This window comes from Rhinatrema bivittatum, chromosome 3, assembly GCF_901001135.1.
Source record: "Rhinatrema bivittatum chromosome 3, aRhiBiv1.1, whole genome shotgun sequence".
Lineage (NCBI taxonomy): Eukaryota > Metazoa > Chordata > Amphibia > Gymnophiona > Rhinatrematidae > Rhinatrema > Rhinatrema bivittatum.
The window spans coordinates 9,519,747-9,538,636 of record NC_042617.1 but is presented as its reverse complement, the minus strand read 5'-3'; the positions used below and the strand labels follow the sequence as shown (position 1 = coordinate 9,538,636).

Here is an 18,890-nt window from a genome sequence, read left to right as displayed (position 1 = left end):
ATCCACTATGATGCCTAGATCTCTTTCCTGGGTGGTAGCTCCTAATATGGAACCTAACATCGTGTAACTACAGTGAGGGTTATTTTTCCCTATGTGCATCACCTTGCACTTGTCCACATTAAATTTCATCTGCCATTTGGATGCCCAATCTTCCAGTCTTGTAATGTCCTCCTGCAATGTATCACAGTCTGCTTGTGATTTAACTACTCTGAATAATTTTGTATCATCTGCAAATTTGATAACCTCACTCGTCGTATTCCTTTCCAGATCATTTATATATATATTGAAAAGCACCGGTCCAAGTACAGATCCCTGAGGCACTCCACTGTTTACCCTTTTCCACTGAGAAAATTAACCATTTAATCCTACTCTCTGTTTCCTGTCTTTTAACCAGTTTGTAATCCACGAAAGGACATCGCATCCTATCCTATGACTTTTTAGTTTCTTAGAAGCCTCTCATGAGGGACTTTGTCAAATGCCTTCTGAAAATCCAAATACACTACATCTACCGGTTCACCTTTATCCACATGTTTATTAACCCCTTCAAAAAAATGAAGCAGATTTGTTAGGCAAGACTTCCCTTGGGTAAATCCATGCTGACTGTGTTCCATTAAACCATGTCTTTCTATATGCTCTATGATTTTGATCTTGAGAATAGTTTCCACTATTTTTCCCGGCACTGAAGTCAGGCTCACTGGTCTATAGTTACCCGGATCGCCCCTGGAGCCTTTTTTAAATATTGGGGTTACATTGGCCACCCTCCAGTCTTCAGGTACAATGGATGATTTTAATGATAGTTTACAAATTTGAACTAATAGATCAGAAATTTCATTTTTGAGTTCCTTCAGTACCCTAGGATGCATACCATCCGGTCCAGGTGATTTGCTACTCTTTAGTTTGTCAATCTGGCCTACTACATCTTTCAGGTTCACAGTGATTTCGTTCAGTTCGTCTGACTCATCACCCCTGAAAACCAACTCCGGAACTGGTATCTCCCCAACATCCTCATTAGTAAACACTGAGGCAAAGAATTCATTTAGTCTTTCTGCAATGGCCTTATCTTCCCTAAGAGCCCCTTTAACCCCTTGGTCATCTAATGGTCCAACCGACTCCCTCACAGGTTTCTTGCTTTGGATATATTTTAAAAAGTTTTTATTATGAGTTTTTGCCTCTATGGCCAACTTCTTTTCAAATTCTCTCTTCGCCTGTCTTATCAATGTTTTACATTTAACTTGACAATGCTTATGTTTTATCCTATTTTCTTCGGATGGATCCTTCTTCCAATTTTTGAAGGATGTTTTTTTGGCTAAAATAGCCTCTTTCACCTCACCTTTTAACCATGATGGTAATCGTTTTGCCTTCCTTCCACCTTTCTTAATGCGTGGAATACATATGGACTGCACGTCTAGGATTGTATTTTTAAACAATGTCCAAGCCTGTTGAACACTTTTAACCTTTGCAGCTGCACCTTTCAGTTTTTTTCTATTTTCCTCATTTTACCAAAGTTCCCCTTTTGAAAATTTAGTGTTAGAGCTGCAGATTTACTTATTGTCCCCCTTCCAGTTATTAGTTTAAATCTGATCATGTTATGATCACTGTTGCCAAGTGGCCCCACCACCGTTACCTCTCTCACCAAATCCTGCGTTCCATTAAGAATTAAATCTAAAATAGCTCCCTCTCTTGTTGGTTCCTGAACCAATTGCTCCATGAAGCAATCATTTATTACATCCAGGAACTTTATGTCTCTAGCAAGTCCTGATGTTACATTTACCCAATCAATATTGGGGTAATTGAAATCTCCCATTATTATTGCACTGCCAAATTGGTTTGCTTCCCTGATTTCTCTTAGCATTTCATCATGTGTCTGACCATTTTGTCCAGGTGGATGGTAGTATACTCCTATCACTATACTCTTACCCAACACACATGGGATTTCTACCCATATAGATTCCACTGAGCATTTACTCTCTTGTATGATCTTTATCCTGTTGGACTCTATACACTCCTGGACATAAAGTGCCACACCCCCACCAAGTTGATCCTCCCTATCATTGCGATATAATTTGTACCCTGATATAGCACTGTCCCATTGGTTATCCTCCTTCCACCAAGTCTCTGTGATGCCAATTATGTCAATCTCATCATTTGCTGCTATACACTCTAACTCTCCCATCTTACTTCTTAGACTTCTGGCATTGGCATACAGACATTTCAAAGTGTGGTTTTTGTTTGTATTAACAACCTGCTTTTCAGTTGTTTGGGATAATTTGGAAATCATTAGCTTTGGTGATTTTTAACATATAGGCATATGGACTATGTTTGCTTTTAATGGAACCTCACTGTCGGGATGCCCTAACTCTCCTGTTTCATTAGTATCCTTTGAAGATACCTCCCTCCGAACTATGCGCTGCTGAGCGACTGTTGGTTTTCCCCTTTGTTCTAGTTTAAAAGCTGCTCTATCTCCTTTTTAAAGGTTAGCGCCAGCAGTCTGGTCCCACCCTGGTTAAGGTGGAGCCCATCCCTTCGGAAGAGACTCCCCCTTCCCCAAAAGGTTCCCCAGTTCCTAACAAAACTGAATCCCTCTTCCTTGCACCATCGTCTCATCCGCGCATTGAGACTCCGGAGCTCTGCCTGCCTCTGGTGACCTGCGCGTGGAACAGGGAGCATTTCAGAGAATGCCACCCTGGAGGTTCTGGATTTAAGCTTTCTACCTAAGAGCCTAAATTTGGCTTCCAGAACCTCCCTCCCACATTTTCCTATGTCGTTGGTGCCCATATGTACCCCGACAGCCGGCTCCTCCCCAGCACTGTCTATAATCCTATCTAGGTGACACAGGTTGAAGCCTTGTTTGGGAAGAGTAGACCGTACATTTTTGGTGAATGCATTTATTTTATCCTCTCTGGACTATTGCAATGGAAAATATGCAGAAACATCTGTCACCTCTTTAATAACACAGCCATCAAAAAGATTTTAGATACGTCAAAACAGGACCACATAACCCCTTCAGCGAGGGAGTCACATTGGACACAATTAAGATTTCAAATCTAGGCCCAGTGGTCAGCCCCAATATTTGTCCAATGCGCTGGTAGAGTCCTCGGCCCTCCCAGCAGGATTCAGTAAAGATTTCATCAATCGTGCGAATGGGACTGGGACAAACTAGCAGGGGCCATTTGGATCCAAACAGGAGCATCGTTAGCCCTGGGGCGCACAAGGAGCCTGCCCGAGGCTCAGCAGCCGACCCCGGTTCTTTTTCACTCCCATCTCTGCGACGCTCTGGCACTGGGGGGCAGTCAGAGGGGAATCAAGGCTGCTTATGCTCCGCTGGGTCCCTTATCCCCGGGCGGCTGCATCGGCCCGACCTGCAGTGCAACTTAAAGGAGAGGCTGCCGCATTGGCCTGGCTCTCAGGGTCAAAGCCAGGAAGCCTGCTGCGTGGGCCGGGACGCGTGGCCAAAGCCAGGAGGCCTGCTTCACATTCCGGGGAGACAGAGAGTATAAATATGTGTACGAGAGCAATAGCGCGTGAGAGCTTGGGTGAGAATGTACGCGCTTGGGTCTGTGTGTGAGCATGCTGAGAGCACTTGTGTGTGGGAGAGAGCATATGGGGCAAAGAGAGCACATGTGTACATGTATGTGAGAGAGAGGGGGGGGGACATTGGGTGAGTAAGTGAGGGTGTTTGTGTTGGAAAAAGATTCTCACCCCTCCCCCCCCCTAATTAATCCACAACAATCTCAGGGTAACTGGAAATCAAAAATTCCCAAGAATGGAGAGGAGTTTTTTTTTATCCTTATTAGTGTTACTTGATGTGTCTGCTGTTTTCAAATGTTTTATTGGCATTTGGGACATTTGAAAACTTTTTTATATGTGTTTTAAATTATTGGATATTCGTTTTGTCAGCTGTTTTGAAATATTTATTATTTTTATGAGTATGGATTTACTATTAGGATGTTTTATATTTCTTGATTTTATAGTTTTATGAGGGATGGTGATGTTTCTGGTTTTCCATTGCTGCACTGCATACAGAGACTGGCTTGTTGCGGTTTCCAGTTCAGTTTTTGTCTGCACATTTCTATTTATATTGTATGGTGTCTTTATTCTATATCTGGTGAGGGTCTGCATATGTGACTGAGGTAAGGTATTCTGCTAGCGTGTAGTTTCTGTGTAGGGATCTATAGCAGCTCGGCCTGTTATATTTTTCCAGAAATCACTGTACATAAGAACATAAGATATCGCATGCTGGGTCAGACCAAGGGTCCATCAAGCCTGGCATCCTGTTTCCAACAGAGGCCAATCCAGGTCACAATTTCCTGGCAGGATCCCAAGGGTAGACAGTTTTCAGGAGACGGGAAATATACTAAGGGGCAATCCTTAATGAGGTCCATACTCAGCCCAGGTGCAGCTCAGCTACTTAGCTGGATAAACTTACCCAGTTAACTTACCTATATATTCAATGGTGTGGCCATGCCACTGAATATATCTGGCTAACTCAGCTCCCTGCAGTTACACCCCTTGGAGCACCTCTGATTTACCTGGCTAGGAGCCAAAATATTTATTTACCTCGATAACTTCTATGGCCCTGGATATGTCCACACTAGGATAAGGTTCATGGGAACTGTTTAGCTCAGTCAGGGGCCACACACCAGAGCTCCTTCTGGAACCCTCCAATCAAGGGTCCTGCATCCAGCCACTAGGTGTCATCAGTGAGCAGTGAGTGACTCCCTACCAACAGAGGCTGTGAGTGCTGACTCTGCAGCAGGCCCAGGCTCAGCCAACACAGGGGGTGGAAACCGGAGCCAGAAACTGAAACCCAAGTCCCTCCACGGGTTAAAGCCATCCTTCTCCCCTGCACTCCTGCTCAGTGATCCTCAGGGTGGGGTCTCTCCCCATGACCCTTGTTGCATGCTTTGTACTTACTCCAGGCGCTGCTGCCTTCGATGCTAGACTTGGCGTCAGCCGTGACTGCAGGAAAAACTCCAATGGTGACTGTAAATACAAGGCAGACGGACAACGCCATGGGCCAGAGCTGAGAAGAGAGAACAATCAGGGATAGTGATCACGTTATACAGGTACAGAGAGTGCCATGGGAAGAGGTGAGAGAGAGAGAAGAGACAGGGACAGTGATCACATGATACAGGTACAGAGAGCGCCATGGGAAGAGGTGAGAGAGAGAGAAGAGACAGGGACAGTGATCACATGATACAGGTACAGAGAGCGCCATGGGGAGAAGTGAGAGAGAGAGAAGAGACAAGGACAGTGATCACATGATACAGGTACAGAGAGCGCCATGGGGAGAGGGGAGAGAGACAGAGAAGAGACAGGGACAGTGATCACATGATACAGGTACAGAGAGCGCCATGGGGAGAGGTGACACAGAGAGAGAAGAGACAGGGACAGTGATCACATGATACAGGTACAGAGAGCACCATGGGGAGAGGTGAGAGAGAGAGAGAAGAGACAGGGACAGTGATCACATGATACAGGTACAGAGAGCGCCATGGAGAGAGGTGAGAGAGAGAAGAGACAGGGACAGTGATCACATGATACAGGTACAGAAAGCGCCATGGGGAGAGGTGAGAGAGAGAGAAGAGACAGGGACAGTGATCACATGATACAGGTACAGAAAGCGCCATGGGGAGAGGTGACACAGAGAGAGAAGAGACAGGGACAGTGATCACATGATACAGGTACAGAGAGCGCCATGGGGAGAGGTGAGAGAGAGAGAGACGAGACAGGGACAGTGATCACATGATACAGGTACAGAGAGCGCCATGGGAAGAGGTGAGAGAGAGAGAGAAGACACAGGGACAGTGATCACATGATACAGGTACAGACAGCGCCATGGGAAGAGGTGAGAGAGAGAGAGAGAGAAGAGACAGGGACAGTGATCACATGATACAGGTACAGAGAGCGCCATGGGAAGAGGTGAGAGAGAGAGAGAGAGAGAGAAGAGACAGGGACAGTGATCACATGATACAGGTACAGAGAGCGCCATGGGAAGAGGTGAGAGAGAGAGAGAGAAGAGACAGGGACAGTGATCACATGGTACAGGTACAGAGAGCGCCATGGGGAGAGGTTAGAGAGAGAGAGAAGAGACAGGGACAATGAGCATCCAGTAGAGAGATCGCCATGGGGAGAGGTGAGAGAGAGAGAGAAGAGTCAGGGACAGTGATCACATGATACAGGTACAGAGAGCGCCATGGGGAGAGGTGAGAGAGAGAGAGAAGAGACAGGGACAGTGATCACATGATACAGGTACAGAGAGCGCCATGGGGAGAGGTGAGAGAGAGAGAGAAGAGTCAGGGACAGTGATCACATGATACAGGTACAGAGAGCGCCATGGGGAGAGGTGAGAGAGAGAGAGAAGAGACAGGGACAGTGATCACATGATACAGGTACAGAGAGCGCCATGGGGAGAGGTGAGAGAGAGAGAGAAGAGACAGGGACAGTGATCACATGATACAGGTACAGAGAGCGCCATGGGGAGAGGTGAGAGAGAGAGAGAAGAGTCAAGGACAGTGATCACATGATACAGGTACAGAGAGCGCCATGGGGAGAGGTGAGAGAGAGAGAGAAGAGACAGGGACAGTGATCACATGATACAGGTACAGAGAGCGCCATGGGGAGAGGTGAGAGAGAGAGAGAAGGGTCAGGGACAGTGATCACATGATACAGGTACAGAGAGCGCCATGGGGAGAGGTGAGAGAGAGAGAGAAGAGTCAGGGACAGTGATCACATGATACAGGTACAGAGAGCGCCATGGGGAGAGGTGAGAGAGAGAGAGAAGAGACAGGGACAGTGATCACATGATACAGGTACAGAGAGCGCCATGGGGAGAGGTGAGAGAGAGAGAGAGAAGAGTCAGGGACAGTGATCACATGATACAGGTACAGAGAGCGCCATGGGGAGAGGTGAGAGAGAGAGAGAGAGAAGAGTCAGGGACAGTGATCACATGATACAGGTACAGAGAGCGCCATGGGGAGAGGTAAGAGAGAGAGAGAGAAGAGTCAGGGACAGTGATCACATGATACAGGTACAGAGAGCGCCATGGGGAGAGGTAAGAGAGAGAGAGAGAAGAGTCAGGGACAGTGATCACATGATACAGGTACAGAGAGCGCCATGGGAAGAGGTGAGAGAGAGAGAGAGAGAAGAGTCAGGGACAGTGATCACATGATACAGGTACAGACAGCGCCATGGGAAGAGGTGAGAGAGAGAGAGAAGAGACAGGGACAGTGATCACATGATACAGGTACAGAGAGCGCCATGGGGAGAGGTGAGAGAGAGAGAGAGAAGAGTCAGGGACAGTGATCACATGATACAGGTACAGAGAGCGCCATGGGGAGAGGTGAGAGAGAGAGAGAGAAGAGTCAGGGACAGTGATCACATGATACAGGTACAGAGAGCGCCATGGGGAGAGGTAAGAGAGAGACAGAGAAGAGTCAGGGACAGTGATCACATGATACAGGTACAGAGAGCGCCATGGGGAGAGGTAAGAGAGAGAGAGAGAAGAGTCAGGGACAGTGATCACATGATACAGGTACAGAGAGCGCCATGGGAAGAGGTGAGAGAGAGAGAGAGAAGAGTCAGGGACAGTGATCACATGATACAGGTACAGACAGCGCCATGGGAAGAGGTGAGAGAGAGAGAGAAGAGACAGGGACAGTGATCACATGATACAGGTACAGAGAGCGCCATGGGGAGAGGTGAGAGAGAGAGAGAGAAGAGTCAGGGACAGTGATCACATGATACAGGTACAGAGAGCGCCATGGGGAGAGGTGAGAGAAGAGTCAGGGACAGTGATCACATGATACAGGTACAGACAGCGCCATGGGAAGAGGTGAGAGAGAGAGAGAGAGAGAGAGACAGGGACAGTGATCACATGATACAGGTACAGAGAGCGCCATGGGGAGAGGTGAGAGAGAGAGAGAAGAGTCAGGGACAGTGATCACATGATACAGGTACAGACAGCGCCATGGGAAGAGGTGAGAGAGAGAGAGAGAGAGAAGAGACAGGGACAGTGATTACATGATACAGGTACAGAGAGCGCCATGGGGAGAGGTGAGAGAGAGAAGAGTCAGGGACAGTGATCACATGATACAGGTACAGAGAGCGCCATGGGGAGAGGTGAGAGAGAGAGAGAAGAGACAGGGACAGTGATCACATGATACAGGTACAGAGAGCGCCATGGGGAGAGGTGAGAGAGAGAGAGAGAGAGAAGAGTCAGGGACAGTGATCACATGATACAGGTACAGAGAGCGCCATGGGGAGAGGTGAGAGAGAGAGAGAGAAGAGTCAGGGACAGTGATCACATGATACAGGTACAGACAGCGCCATGGGAAGAGGTGAGAGAGAGAGAGAGAGAGAAGAGACAGGGACAGTGATCACATGATACAGGTACAGAGAGCGCCATGGGGAGAGGTGAGAGAGAGAAGAGTCAGGGACAGTGATCACATGATACAGGTACAGAGAGCGCCATGGGAAGAGGTGAGAGAGAGAGAGAGAGAGAGAGAAGAGACAGGGACAGTGATCACATGATACAGGTACAGAGAGCGCCATGGGGAGAGGTGAGAGAGAGAAGAGTCAGGGACAGTGATCACATGATACAGGTACAGAGAGCGCCATGGGAAGAGGTGAGAGAGAGAGAGAGAGAAGAGACAGGGACAGTGATCACATGATACAGGTACAGAGAGCGCCATGGGGAGAGGTGAGAGAGAGAGAGAAGAGACAGGGACAGTGATCACATGATACAGGTACAGAGAGCGCCATGGGAAGAGGTGAGAGAGAGAGAGAGAGAAGAGACAGGGACAGTGATCACATGATACAGGTACAGAGAGCGCCATGGGGAGAGGTGAGAGAGAGAAGAGTCAGGGACAGTGATCACATGATACAGGTACAGAGAGCGCCATGGGAAGAGGTGAGAGAGAGAGAGAGAGAGAAGAGACAGGGACAGTGATCACATGATACAGGTACAGAGAGCGCCATGGGGAGAGGTGAGAGAGAGAGAAGAGTCAGGGACAGTGATCACATGATACAGGTACAGAGAGCGCCATGGGGAGAGGTGAGGGAGAGAGAGAAGAGACAGGGACGGTGATCACATGATACAGGTACAGAGAGCGCCATGGGGAGAGGTGTGAGAGAGAGAGAAGAGTCAGGGACAGTGATCACATGATACAGGTACAGAGAGCGCCATGGGGAGAGGTGAGAGAGAGAAGAGTGAGGGACAGTGATCACATGATACAGGTACAGAGAGCGCCATGGGGAGAGGTGAGAGAGAGAGAAGAGTCAGGGACAGTGATCACATGATACAGGTACAGAGAGCGCCATGGGGAGAGGTGAGGGAGAGAGAGAGAAGAGACAGGGACGGTGATCACATGATACAGGTACAGAGAGCGCCATGGGGAGAGGTGAGAGAGAGAAGAGTCAGGGACAGTGATCACATGATACAGGTACAGAGAGCGCCATGGGGAGAGGTGAGAGAGAGAAGAGTGAGGGACAGTGATCACATGATACAGGTACAGAGAGCGCCATGGGGAGAGGTGAGAGAGAGAAGAGTCAGGGACAGTGATCACATGATACAGGTACAGAGAGCGCCATGGGAAGAGGTGAGAGAGAGAGAGAGAGAGAAGAGACAGGGACAGTGATCACATGATACAGGTACAGAGAGCGCCATGGGGAGAGGTGAGAGAGAGAGAAGAGTCAGGGACAGTGATCACATGATACAGGTACAGAGAGCGCCATGGGAAGAGGTGAGAGAGAGAGAGAGAGAGAAGAGACAGGGACAATGAGCATCCGGTAGAGAGAGCGCCATGGGACAGAGGAGAGGAGAGAACGTGGTGGGGAAGTAAACAGCAGAGACAGACAGACAGACAGACAGTGTGTCATAGGCCAGAGCTGAGGACAGGGAAGAGATTGGGGCGAGATGTCTGGGTGTCCTTGTTCTGTCTCTGCCGGGACCTCTCTGGCTCTAGGCCGCTGTCTCTCATCCTTCCCAAAGGTGCCCCGGCTGTTTACAGGGGGATAAGCCCATGTGCAGCGCAGAAGATGAGTGAGGGTGGAGGGAGGTGCCCTGTTCCCTGGGATAGGGTTAGATCGGGGGGAGGAGAGTTGTCACAGGCATTTCATCTTGAATCCCTGCGTTTCCAGTCTCCTGCAAGGAACCTGCATTCCCCCAGTGCACCCACATTTCCAAGGGGAGCTCCACAAAAGCTTTCCCTTTAAAACTGGCTTCCTATTCTGGAATTTGGGCTGTAAAGGCGCAGACGGAGAAAGCAGCTGTGGCAGGCCGGGGTGTGACCTCCAGCTCACAGCTGACACCCTCGCGGCTTAAAATCCCGCCCCAGGGAACCCGGAATGTGGGACTGGGGATTGGGTCTCTCTGATCAGTGTCAGCAGGCGCTCCCTGAGACGAGGAGAATGCATCCTGAGCTTCCTGCGCCAGCGTTTCTCTGCAGGGACTGAGCGCAGCAGATAAAGGGAACCGATGTGAGCAGTGAGGAGAGGAGGTCACAGGCGGGCGGGGCCGCATGCACTGAAGGGACCTGGTCACCCTGTCACACAGGCAGCACCCAGAGCCATCCAGCACCCAAGGGGTTAAGTGCATTGTAGCTTCCTCCTGGCCTGCAGCAGGCGCCCCCCCCCCCCCCCCAGTGCTCTCTCCCCGCAGCAGGAGGCTTGCCCCCCACCTGACAGGCACATCCTGGAGGGCCATTATACACAGACGGTGTTATACTGGGGCAGGGTGCCTGCAGGCAGACAAGGCACCGGCACCTGGGCTCTGCCCCCAGCACCTCCCAGCAAGGATCCTCCCGTGCTTTCCCAGGGCCTGTGCGATCGGCCGCGCAGGCCTCCTCTGTCCCGGAGTCCTTCCAGCCTGTGCCTTATCCCCAGGCTGAGGGAGACGGGGAGAGCGGGCAGTGAGCACTGGATGTGCAGTGCTTCACTGCCCGCACCGCCCTTACGTCTCCCGTCTCCTGCATTTATAGAGAGAGAGGGAACCCGCCTGTTCCATGAGTTCATCTCTGTCTCTACTTTCAAATCTGGAAGGGAAGGTGGCATTTTTGGCCGGTGAGAGCTGCGCATTGTTAAGAGGGGCGGGCCTAGCCCTGCACTAGCGCTAGCCCCGGCTCAGTCACTCGCCCTTTCTCCCACAGACGCAGACTGAGGAGGAGACCCTCAGTGCACAAACAGAGCACCCGCTTAAACTGTGAAAAATCAAATCGGCGGTGGTTTGTGTGGCTGAGGCGCCAGCGCGCTGGGCTCCTAAGGCCTCTTCAGCAGCCTGCGCCAGTGCGGACCTGGGGGGCACCGCTGCCGCCGCTCCCCGTCATCGTGGGCCTGTAGGGGGGGGGGGCTCCGAGGGACAATCCCGCCGCTCCTCTCACTGGCCAGGGGCCCCAGGCGGGCAGTCCCGCTGCTCCCCGAGGCCTACGGAGCACAAAACTTCCTGTAAAACTCTGGCTGCCTCCGAGGGCCAGGGGCCTGCGAGAGGATGAGCTCCGGGGGGCGCCGCCGCCACTCACTTTAGCTAGGGGGCGGGGGGGACATCGCTGCTGCTGCTGCCGCCGATGGCTGTGGCCCCTCGAGGGGACGAGCTGCGTGTAACACAGAGGCTGCTGCTCCTTGGCCTCCGCAGGCCGGGGGTCCTGTATCCATCTCTTATTCCAAGGATTTGCTACTCGCTCTTCTCCTGGAGGACTCAGGGCGAGGGAGAGGATTAGCAGGTAATGTTCCGTGCATAATACACGCTCTAACCCCGTCCATAAACCGCAGGCAAAAATCAACCCTGAGCTCCATATTCAAAAGCCATTTAGATGGGTAACTGGAAAGTTATCCGTCTAATCGGCTAACCGGTGATATTAAATTGAAGCGCATGATGAGTTACGCCGCTAAGTCGGGGGTGTTCCAGCCCGGCGGGGGGCGTCCTGGGGAGGAGTGGAGTTCGTGACATAATTTCTGCAGATAATGCCAGTATTGCATTAATTTATGCAGCTAAGTCTGCTGGCGCCACAGGGCCGTTCCAAAGTTAGCCAAATACGCTTCTCCGGCTAACTTCAAGGTAGCCGGGGATATTCCCCAGCACAGCTCTGAATATCGGCCCCAATACGCAAACAAGGAATGCGCACCTAGAAGCCGATTCTGAAAGCGGTTTATCCGCATAACTTCTGAGCTGTCCAGATAAACCCTGAGGTTTATCCTGATGATTTCAGGGCGTCCTGGGGGGGCTTCGAGCAGAGCTGAGTTATCCAAATAACCGAAATTCAGAGTTAGCCGAACGTGGCCAAGGGCAGCGTTAAAGTTATGTGGGGACACGTCTGCGGGTAACTTCCACGCAGCTGGTTAGGTAGCGGTCCAAACTTAAAAACGAGACACCTAGCAGGCCTGCGGATCCCATTTCCCACTCCCGAATCACAGTCACTTTGGCCGGTCACCCCCCCCCCCACTGAATTGTAAGTTTTCAGGAAGGCGCGGGCTCCCTCCCCCCTCTCTAACCCGTTAATGCCGGCACAGCAACGCTGCAGGCAGTGCTCAGGGGGCTTGGGAGGGTGCAGGGGGGCTGGCAGGCTGCTTTACCCGGATATAGAAACCTGGTAACGTCTTCCTGGATAACTCGCAGATTCAAACCCAGCCCGCTCTCCAGCTATCTGCACCCGCACAGCTTTATTCCTGGATATTCAGCCGGGCCTTCATCCCTACGGATTTAGCGGGTCAGTTTCAGCTGCTAAGTTATCCATTTTCTTTTTACATTGTGGTGTTGGGGGCTGGAACACATGGGCTGAGGGAGGTCAGGGGTGTGAGGTACCGGATTGAGGCACAGGCACTGCTGCTGCTGTCGTTTCTCCGTCCTCCTGGGGCACCGGCCCCCTCTCCCGCGCTGACGGACCCTGCGGCGCCGTGCGCCCCTCGCACGGGTTTCCCCTGTGAGGGAGGAGGGGAGCAGGGCGCCCCGGGGTCTGTCAGTGCCAGAGGGGCTGCCGGAGGCCCTGAGGTGAGTTTGTTCCTCATCATCTGTTGCTGCTGTAGCCCGAGCTGTGACCTTAAGGTGGGATGGGGATGAAGCCCTGACAGGAGGATTTGGGCAGGAGGGACCAGGCCCCTTAGACAGGGGCGTTCTGATCTATAAAGATGGGCTTGGTGGAGGAGACGGCGCTTTCTGGTCCGGAGTCTGTCAGGAGAGAGTTCCGGAGCCTGGGGATGAGTGAGGAGAAGGCTCACGTACAGTTCTGGACCAGGGAGCCGTAGAATTGTCTTTTTCAGATTGGAGGACTGCGGGAGGGTTAATATAAGGAGGCAGGCCTCCTTATTAACTCAGGCCTTGGTCATTTAGTGACTTTAAAGCAATGCAGACGGCTTGCAACTGGGTCTGGAAGGGCAGGGGTGGCCAACTCCAGTCCTCAAGGGTAATAAACAGACCGGGTTTTCACAATATCCCAAGTAAATATGCATGAGACAGGTTTGCTATTTATTTATTTATTTAGTTAGTTTTATATACCGACAACCGTTTGCACATCGTGCCGGTTTACAGATAACTTACAACCAAAATATATATAGGCAAAGCCTTTACAAGGAACAGTGTGTAACATAAATGTAGTAACGGATTAATAACTAAATAACTAGGGGAGGGAGGGGTGGGGTGCATATGAACTGTGGATACCTGAAAACCAGGCCTGCATTAGGGGACTGGCAGCGCAGTGTGGATCCTGGAGGACTGAGCTAAGGGCACTGCTGTAGCTGCAGCCAGGTAACATCTGTGCTCCTGCAGATGTTTCAGCCGTTCTCCGGGGAAATCTCCATATTGTTGCAGTAATCTAGGATGACTGCATCTGTCAGGGTGGCCAGGTTGCCTCTAGCCTCGTGCGGCTTTAACCCGCTTTAATCGCTGAAGGTGATAAAAAGCGTTCTTTGCAGCCGTGGAGATTTGTGTTTCCACGTTCAGTTTGTAGGGGGGGAGTGTAGGGTCGAGCTCTCAGTGCTGCTCCCTACAGGGGATGGGTTTTTAGGTGCAGAGCTGCTCTCGCTGGCAGTTACCAGAGGGGTGGGGGCAGGAAGCAGGGCTCTCCCCTATCTCACTGAAGCGCTTTGTGTCAGAGCTGTCCCGGCACAGGGCGACGCAGGGCTAATTTCAGGCTCATTTTATAATCCCCTGCACAGCAGAATTTTCAACGATTAATGAGCTGCTGCGCGCCCGGACTCACCTCTTCGCAGGGCGTAACTTACGTGTGGACGTCCTAAAATCAAAAGGTGGCTGCCGAGGTTTCCCCTACGCTCCCAGAAAGCCTCGGCACTTTGGGTAAAGGTTTGTGCGTCACAGGGCTCTGCGATCTGAGCCCTGCACTGTTTTAGCACTGAGTTTCTGTGCCAGTTACCACCTTTGAAAAGCCACCCCTCAGAGCAGAAAGCATGGCTGCTATAATGTGGCCGGGGCTCAGGGCGCGGAGCTGGGGTGCCCACGACAGGAGCTGCGGGATGGGGGTGCAGCCAACCTGCACACGTTAGGCCTCGCAAAGGGCGGATGTAACCTCGTGCCTGGAGCAGTGCACTCACCCAAGCAGGGACATTCACATTCACAATGTGTCTAAAAGGGATAGCCAGACTCTACCCCTATCCACCCAGCTATGAAATTACCCTCCCTAATCTACAGACCAGAAAAACTCAGGCAGTCGGCAACCCTAGGGAGGAGGAGGAGGAGGAGAGGAAGGAGGACTGTGATACAGGAGGAGGAAGAGGGGAAGGAGAACTGTGAGAGAGGAGTAGGAGGAGGGGATGGAGGACTGTCAAGACAGGAGGAGGAGGAGAGGAAGGAGGACTGTGACACAGGTGGAGGAGGAGGAGAGGAGGAAAGGAAGGACTGTGAGAGGAGGAGAGGAAGGGGGACTGAGAGAGAAGAGGAGGAGAGGAAGGAGGACTGAGAGACAGAAGGAGGAGGAGAAGAAGGAGGACTGAGGAGGAGGAGGAGGGGAAGGAGAGGAAGGAGGACTGTGAAACAGGAGGAGGAGGGGAAGGAGGACTGTAAGAGAGGAGGAGGAGGAGGGGAAGGAGGACTGTGAGACAGAAGGAGGACTGAGAGAGGAGGAGGAGGAGGGGGAAGGAGGATTGTGAGAGAGGAGGAGGAGGGGAAGGAGGATTGTGAGAGAGGAGGAGGAGGAGGAGGAGACGAAGTAGGACTGTGAGAGGAGGAGGAGGAGAGGGAGGAGGACTGTGAGAGAGGAGGAGGAGGACAGAGTCTGTGTGGTCTTTCTCTTTGACAATGGCTGGTGGATACAGACTGTGCAGGGTACGTCTGCCTCTCCTTGGCCACACTTGCTGTTGGTGGCATTCCAGGCCCCTCAGATGGCTTCCAGCGCTCCCTTCCTACTCCCAGTCCTCCTCCTGCCCCGGTGGACTGTCCCCTCACATCTAGCAGGGGAATCGTCCATTTCAGACCCACCTTTCTGAAGATGAGGATCACAGATGGCTTCAATCCATCGCTGCTGGCTCTGGTGCCCAGGACTCCCTCCTTGTCCTTCCCCTCCTGCTCCTCCTCTGCAGAGAGAGAGAGAGAGAGAGCGTGACTCAGGACCGCTTTTCCAGGGGTGACTCTAGCTGGTAGGACACAGCCTGCACGGGATTACCCGGGGTCCATGCAAGGACACAGCAGCAACTTTAAGCTGCAAAGGTCGAGAGTCAGTGAATGGGCAGTTATTCTGCTAAACTTTATGGGATTTATCCGCATAAGTCTGATAAATCTGGGACGGCGTTTCTCCATGACCGAATTACCCACATTATATTAGCCAGACAGCAGTGAATATCTGCACTGAATTGCTAAATTTTTATCGCACCCTGGGAATGCCCCACTGCCATCTCTTTTCCAGGCTGGCAAGTCGGACAAAGCGATTTGCCAGGCCAACACTTCCCAGCTCAGCAGGAGGGCGTAATTTAAAGCCCCAAGACTTGTCTGCTGGACACATCTTTTGAATATGGGAGCTCGTTGTTAAAAGGGGGGGGGGGGGGAGGCACCGGCAGGGTGGGGGGAATCTAGGGGATGCAGGACCTCAGGGAACGCCATTAAAATAAAATAAAATAAGCCTCTCCAGAGGTCACACAAAGGTTCATATCATGCCAGAACACAAAAGCAAGCAAGGGAAAGGAGGCTAGAAAAAGAGACGAGTGAAAAGGCAAGGACACAGACCTCAGCACTCAACACACACACAAGGCATCTTCAAAAGGAAAAGATCTGGAAGAGCGGAGGAAAGCAGGGAAGGAAGCCAGGATGGCAAAGGCAAGAGAGGGCGGAAAGCAAGGTGCAAAGTCAGAGAAAGGAGGAAGCTATAGACGTGGGACTGTAAGACTGACCCATGAAAAGCAGGGACGCCTTTGCTCGATGGGAGAAGCATCACTGATTGTTGGCAGAGGTACAGACGGAAGTAGGGTGGATGGCACTTCATTTACAGACGAGAGAGATCATCTACAGCTAGCAGGACAGAGAGTGCACGAGGCAAGGGGACCAGAGGGGAATCGTCCCAGGATATTAAGAGAGCTCAGAGAGGTTCTGGCACTGTTCAGTCACTCTTTGGAGAAAGGAGGGGAACCAGATGACCGGAGATGGGCAAATGTCTCTCTCTTCATGAAAGTGGCAATAGGGAGAGGGTCGGTAACAGCAGAACTTCAGTACAACCTTGATGGTGGATGAATTAATGGCGTCACTGCTAATGAAAACTAGGGATGTGCATTCGTTTCATCTGTTTCATACGTTTCATATTACATGTCAATTAGATGTGCATTCGTTTCATCTGTTTCATACGTTTCATATTACATGCTTGTATAGGAAACAGATGAAACGAATGCAAATCCCTAATGAAAACTAGGGTGCAACATCTTGGATACAGAGAACTCCATGATGCAAGGTTTCACCAGAGGGACGGCATGCCAGACAGATGGGATTGCTTTCTTTGGCTAGGTTTTCAGGAAACTGGTTCAGGACAGCACACTGAATGTAGAGTTCTTACATTACAGAAAGGTTTTGACAGTGTGTGAATGGGGAGGACTGAGCTGTACCTGTATAGTATGAATCTGTAAGCTATATGCATGTAGGGAACCCTGGGCTGTATCCATGAGTTGTACCTGTGCTTACCAGGAGCCATACAAGTGAAGAACCCTATGTTGCACCTGTGTGGGTGAGAAGACCTGAACTGTACCTATCAGGATGGAGAGCCCTGAGCTGTAGCTGTGCTGATTAAGAACCTTGAGCTCTAACTGTGTGGGTGAGAAGTCTTGAGCTGTACCAGTGTGAGTGAGAAGTCTTGAGCTGTACTTGTGTGACTGAGAAGTCCTGAGCTGTACCAGTGTGAGTGAGAAGTCTTGAGCTGTAACTATGTTAGTGAAGAATCCTATGCTGCACCTGTGTGGATGAGGAGCCCTGACTTGTACCATTGTGAGTGAGAAGCCCTGACCTGTACCTGTGTGAGTGAGAAGTCCTGAGCTGTACCTATGTGAGTGAAGAATCCTATGCTGCACCCGTGTGAGTGAGGAGCCCTGACCTGTACCAGTGTGAGTGAGAAGTCCTGAGCTGTACCTGTGCGGGTGAGACGTCTTGAGGTGTACCTGTGTGAGTGAGAGGTCCTGAGCTGCACCCGTGTGAGTGAGGAGCCCTGATCTATACCAGTGTGAGTAAGAAGTCCTGAGCTGTACCTATGTGAGTGAAGAATCCTATGCTGCACCTGTGTGAGTGAGAAGTCCTGAGCTGTACCAGTGTGAGTGAGAAGTCTTGAGGTGTACCTGTGTGAGTGAGAGGTCCTGAGCTGTACCAGTGTGAGTGAGAAGTCCTGATCTGTACCTATGTGAGTGAAGAATCCTATGCTGCACCTGTGTGAGTGAGGAGCCCTGACCTGTACCAGTGTGAGTGAGAAGTCTTGAGCTGTACCTGTGTGGCTGAGAAGCCCTGAGCTGTACCTGTGCGGGTGAGAAGTCTTGAGGTGTACCTGTGTGAGTGAGAGGTCCTGAGCTGCACCCATGTGAGTGAGAAGTCCTGAGCTGTACCTATGTGAGTGAAGAATCCTATGCTGCACCTGTGTGAGTGAGGAGCCCTGAGCTGTACCTGTGCGGGTAAGGAGCCCTGAGCTGTACCTGTGCGGGTGAGAGGCCCTGAGCTGTACCTGAGCAGGTGAGAGGCCCTGAGCTGTACCTGTGCGGGTGAGAGGCCCTGAGCTGTACCTGTGTGGCTGAGAGGCCCTGAGCTGTACCTGTGCGGGTGAGAGACCCTGAGCTGTACCTGTGTGGCTGAGAGGCCCTGAGCTGTACCTGTGCGGGTGAGGAGCCCTGAGCTTTACCTGTGCAGGTAGGTAACCTATTCGTGCTGAGTTAAGCAGTCAGAGACTGCTGCTACAGTAAAGAAGACTTCCCCTCCCCCCTGCTCTGGCTCTCACCTTTGTTCATCAGGACTATCTTTGTCTCAGATTCAGCGTTGACCTCATTGACCTGGTAAGTCTTCTTCTCCTTTGCAAAGTAGTGACGGAAGAATTCCTGCAACAGAATGAGCTTTGTAATGGGAGGTGTAGTTATGAGGGGGAGTGAGGACAGCGAGGGTGGGGGGAAAGGGCAGGAAAGAAGGATCATAGGAGAAGATATGGAGGAGGTGGGGAAGAAAAGTACCAGGAGAGGTCCGGGAAGAGAAGAAGGAGGTCATGGTAAAGGGCAGGGGAAAAGCAAGGACTGGTGAGAAGGGGTTAATAGGAGAGCATGCGGAGAAAGAGGTGATAATGGGAGATGCCCATGGTGGGACACTGGTAGAGAAGGAAGTAATGGGAGATAGTGAAGGCAAGGGGAGTAGGGCTAATGGGAGAGGCGGTGGTGAGTGGAGACTGCAGGGAGGAGCGAGGGCAAGGGGACAAAGTCATGGGTGGGGAGAGCAGGAGGTAATG

At 51.3% G+C, this 18,890-nt stretch overlaps 1 protein-coding gene across 1 annotated transcript in view; it reads right to left on the bottom strand.

The window, feature by feature from the left end:
• Positions 1-18,600, bottom strand: part of SLC29A1 (solute carrier family 29 member 1 (Augustine blood group)) — a 73,455-nt gene extending 54,855 nt beyond the window's left edge. Inside the window, exons 1-3 of the mRNA XM_029592878.1 lie at positions 18,396-18,600; positions 15,422-15,516; positions 4,915-5,023 (exon numbers count right to left, since the gene is read on the bottom strand). Of these exons, the coding sequence (XP_029448738.1) occupies positions 4,915-5,023; positions 15,422-15,516; positions 18,396-18,585 (394 nt within the window). The 5' untranslated portion in view covers positions 18,586-18,600. The remainder of the gene's footprint in view (positions 1-4,914; positions 5,024-15,421; positions 15,517-18,395) is intronic.
• Between the last annotated feature and the right edge of the window lie 290 nt (positions 18,601-18,890).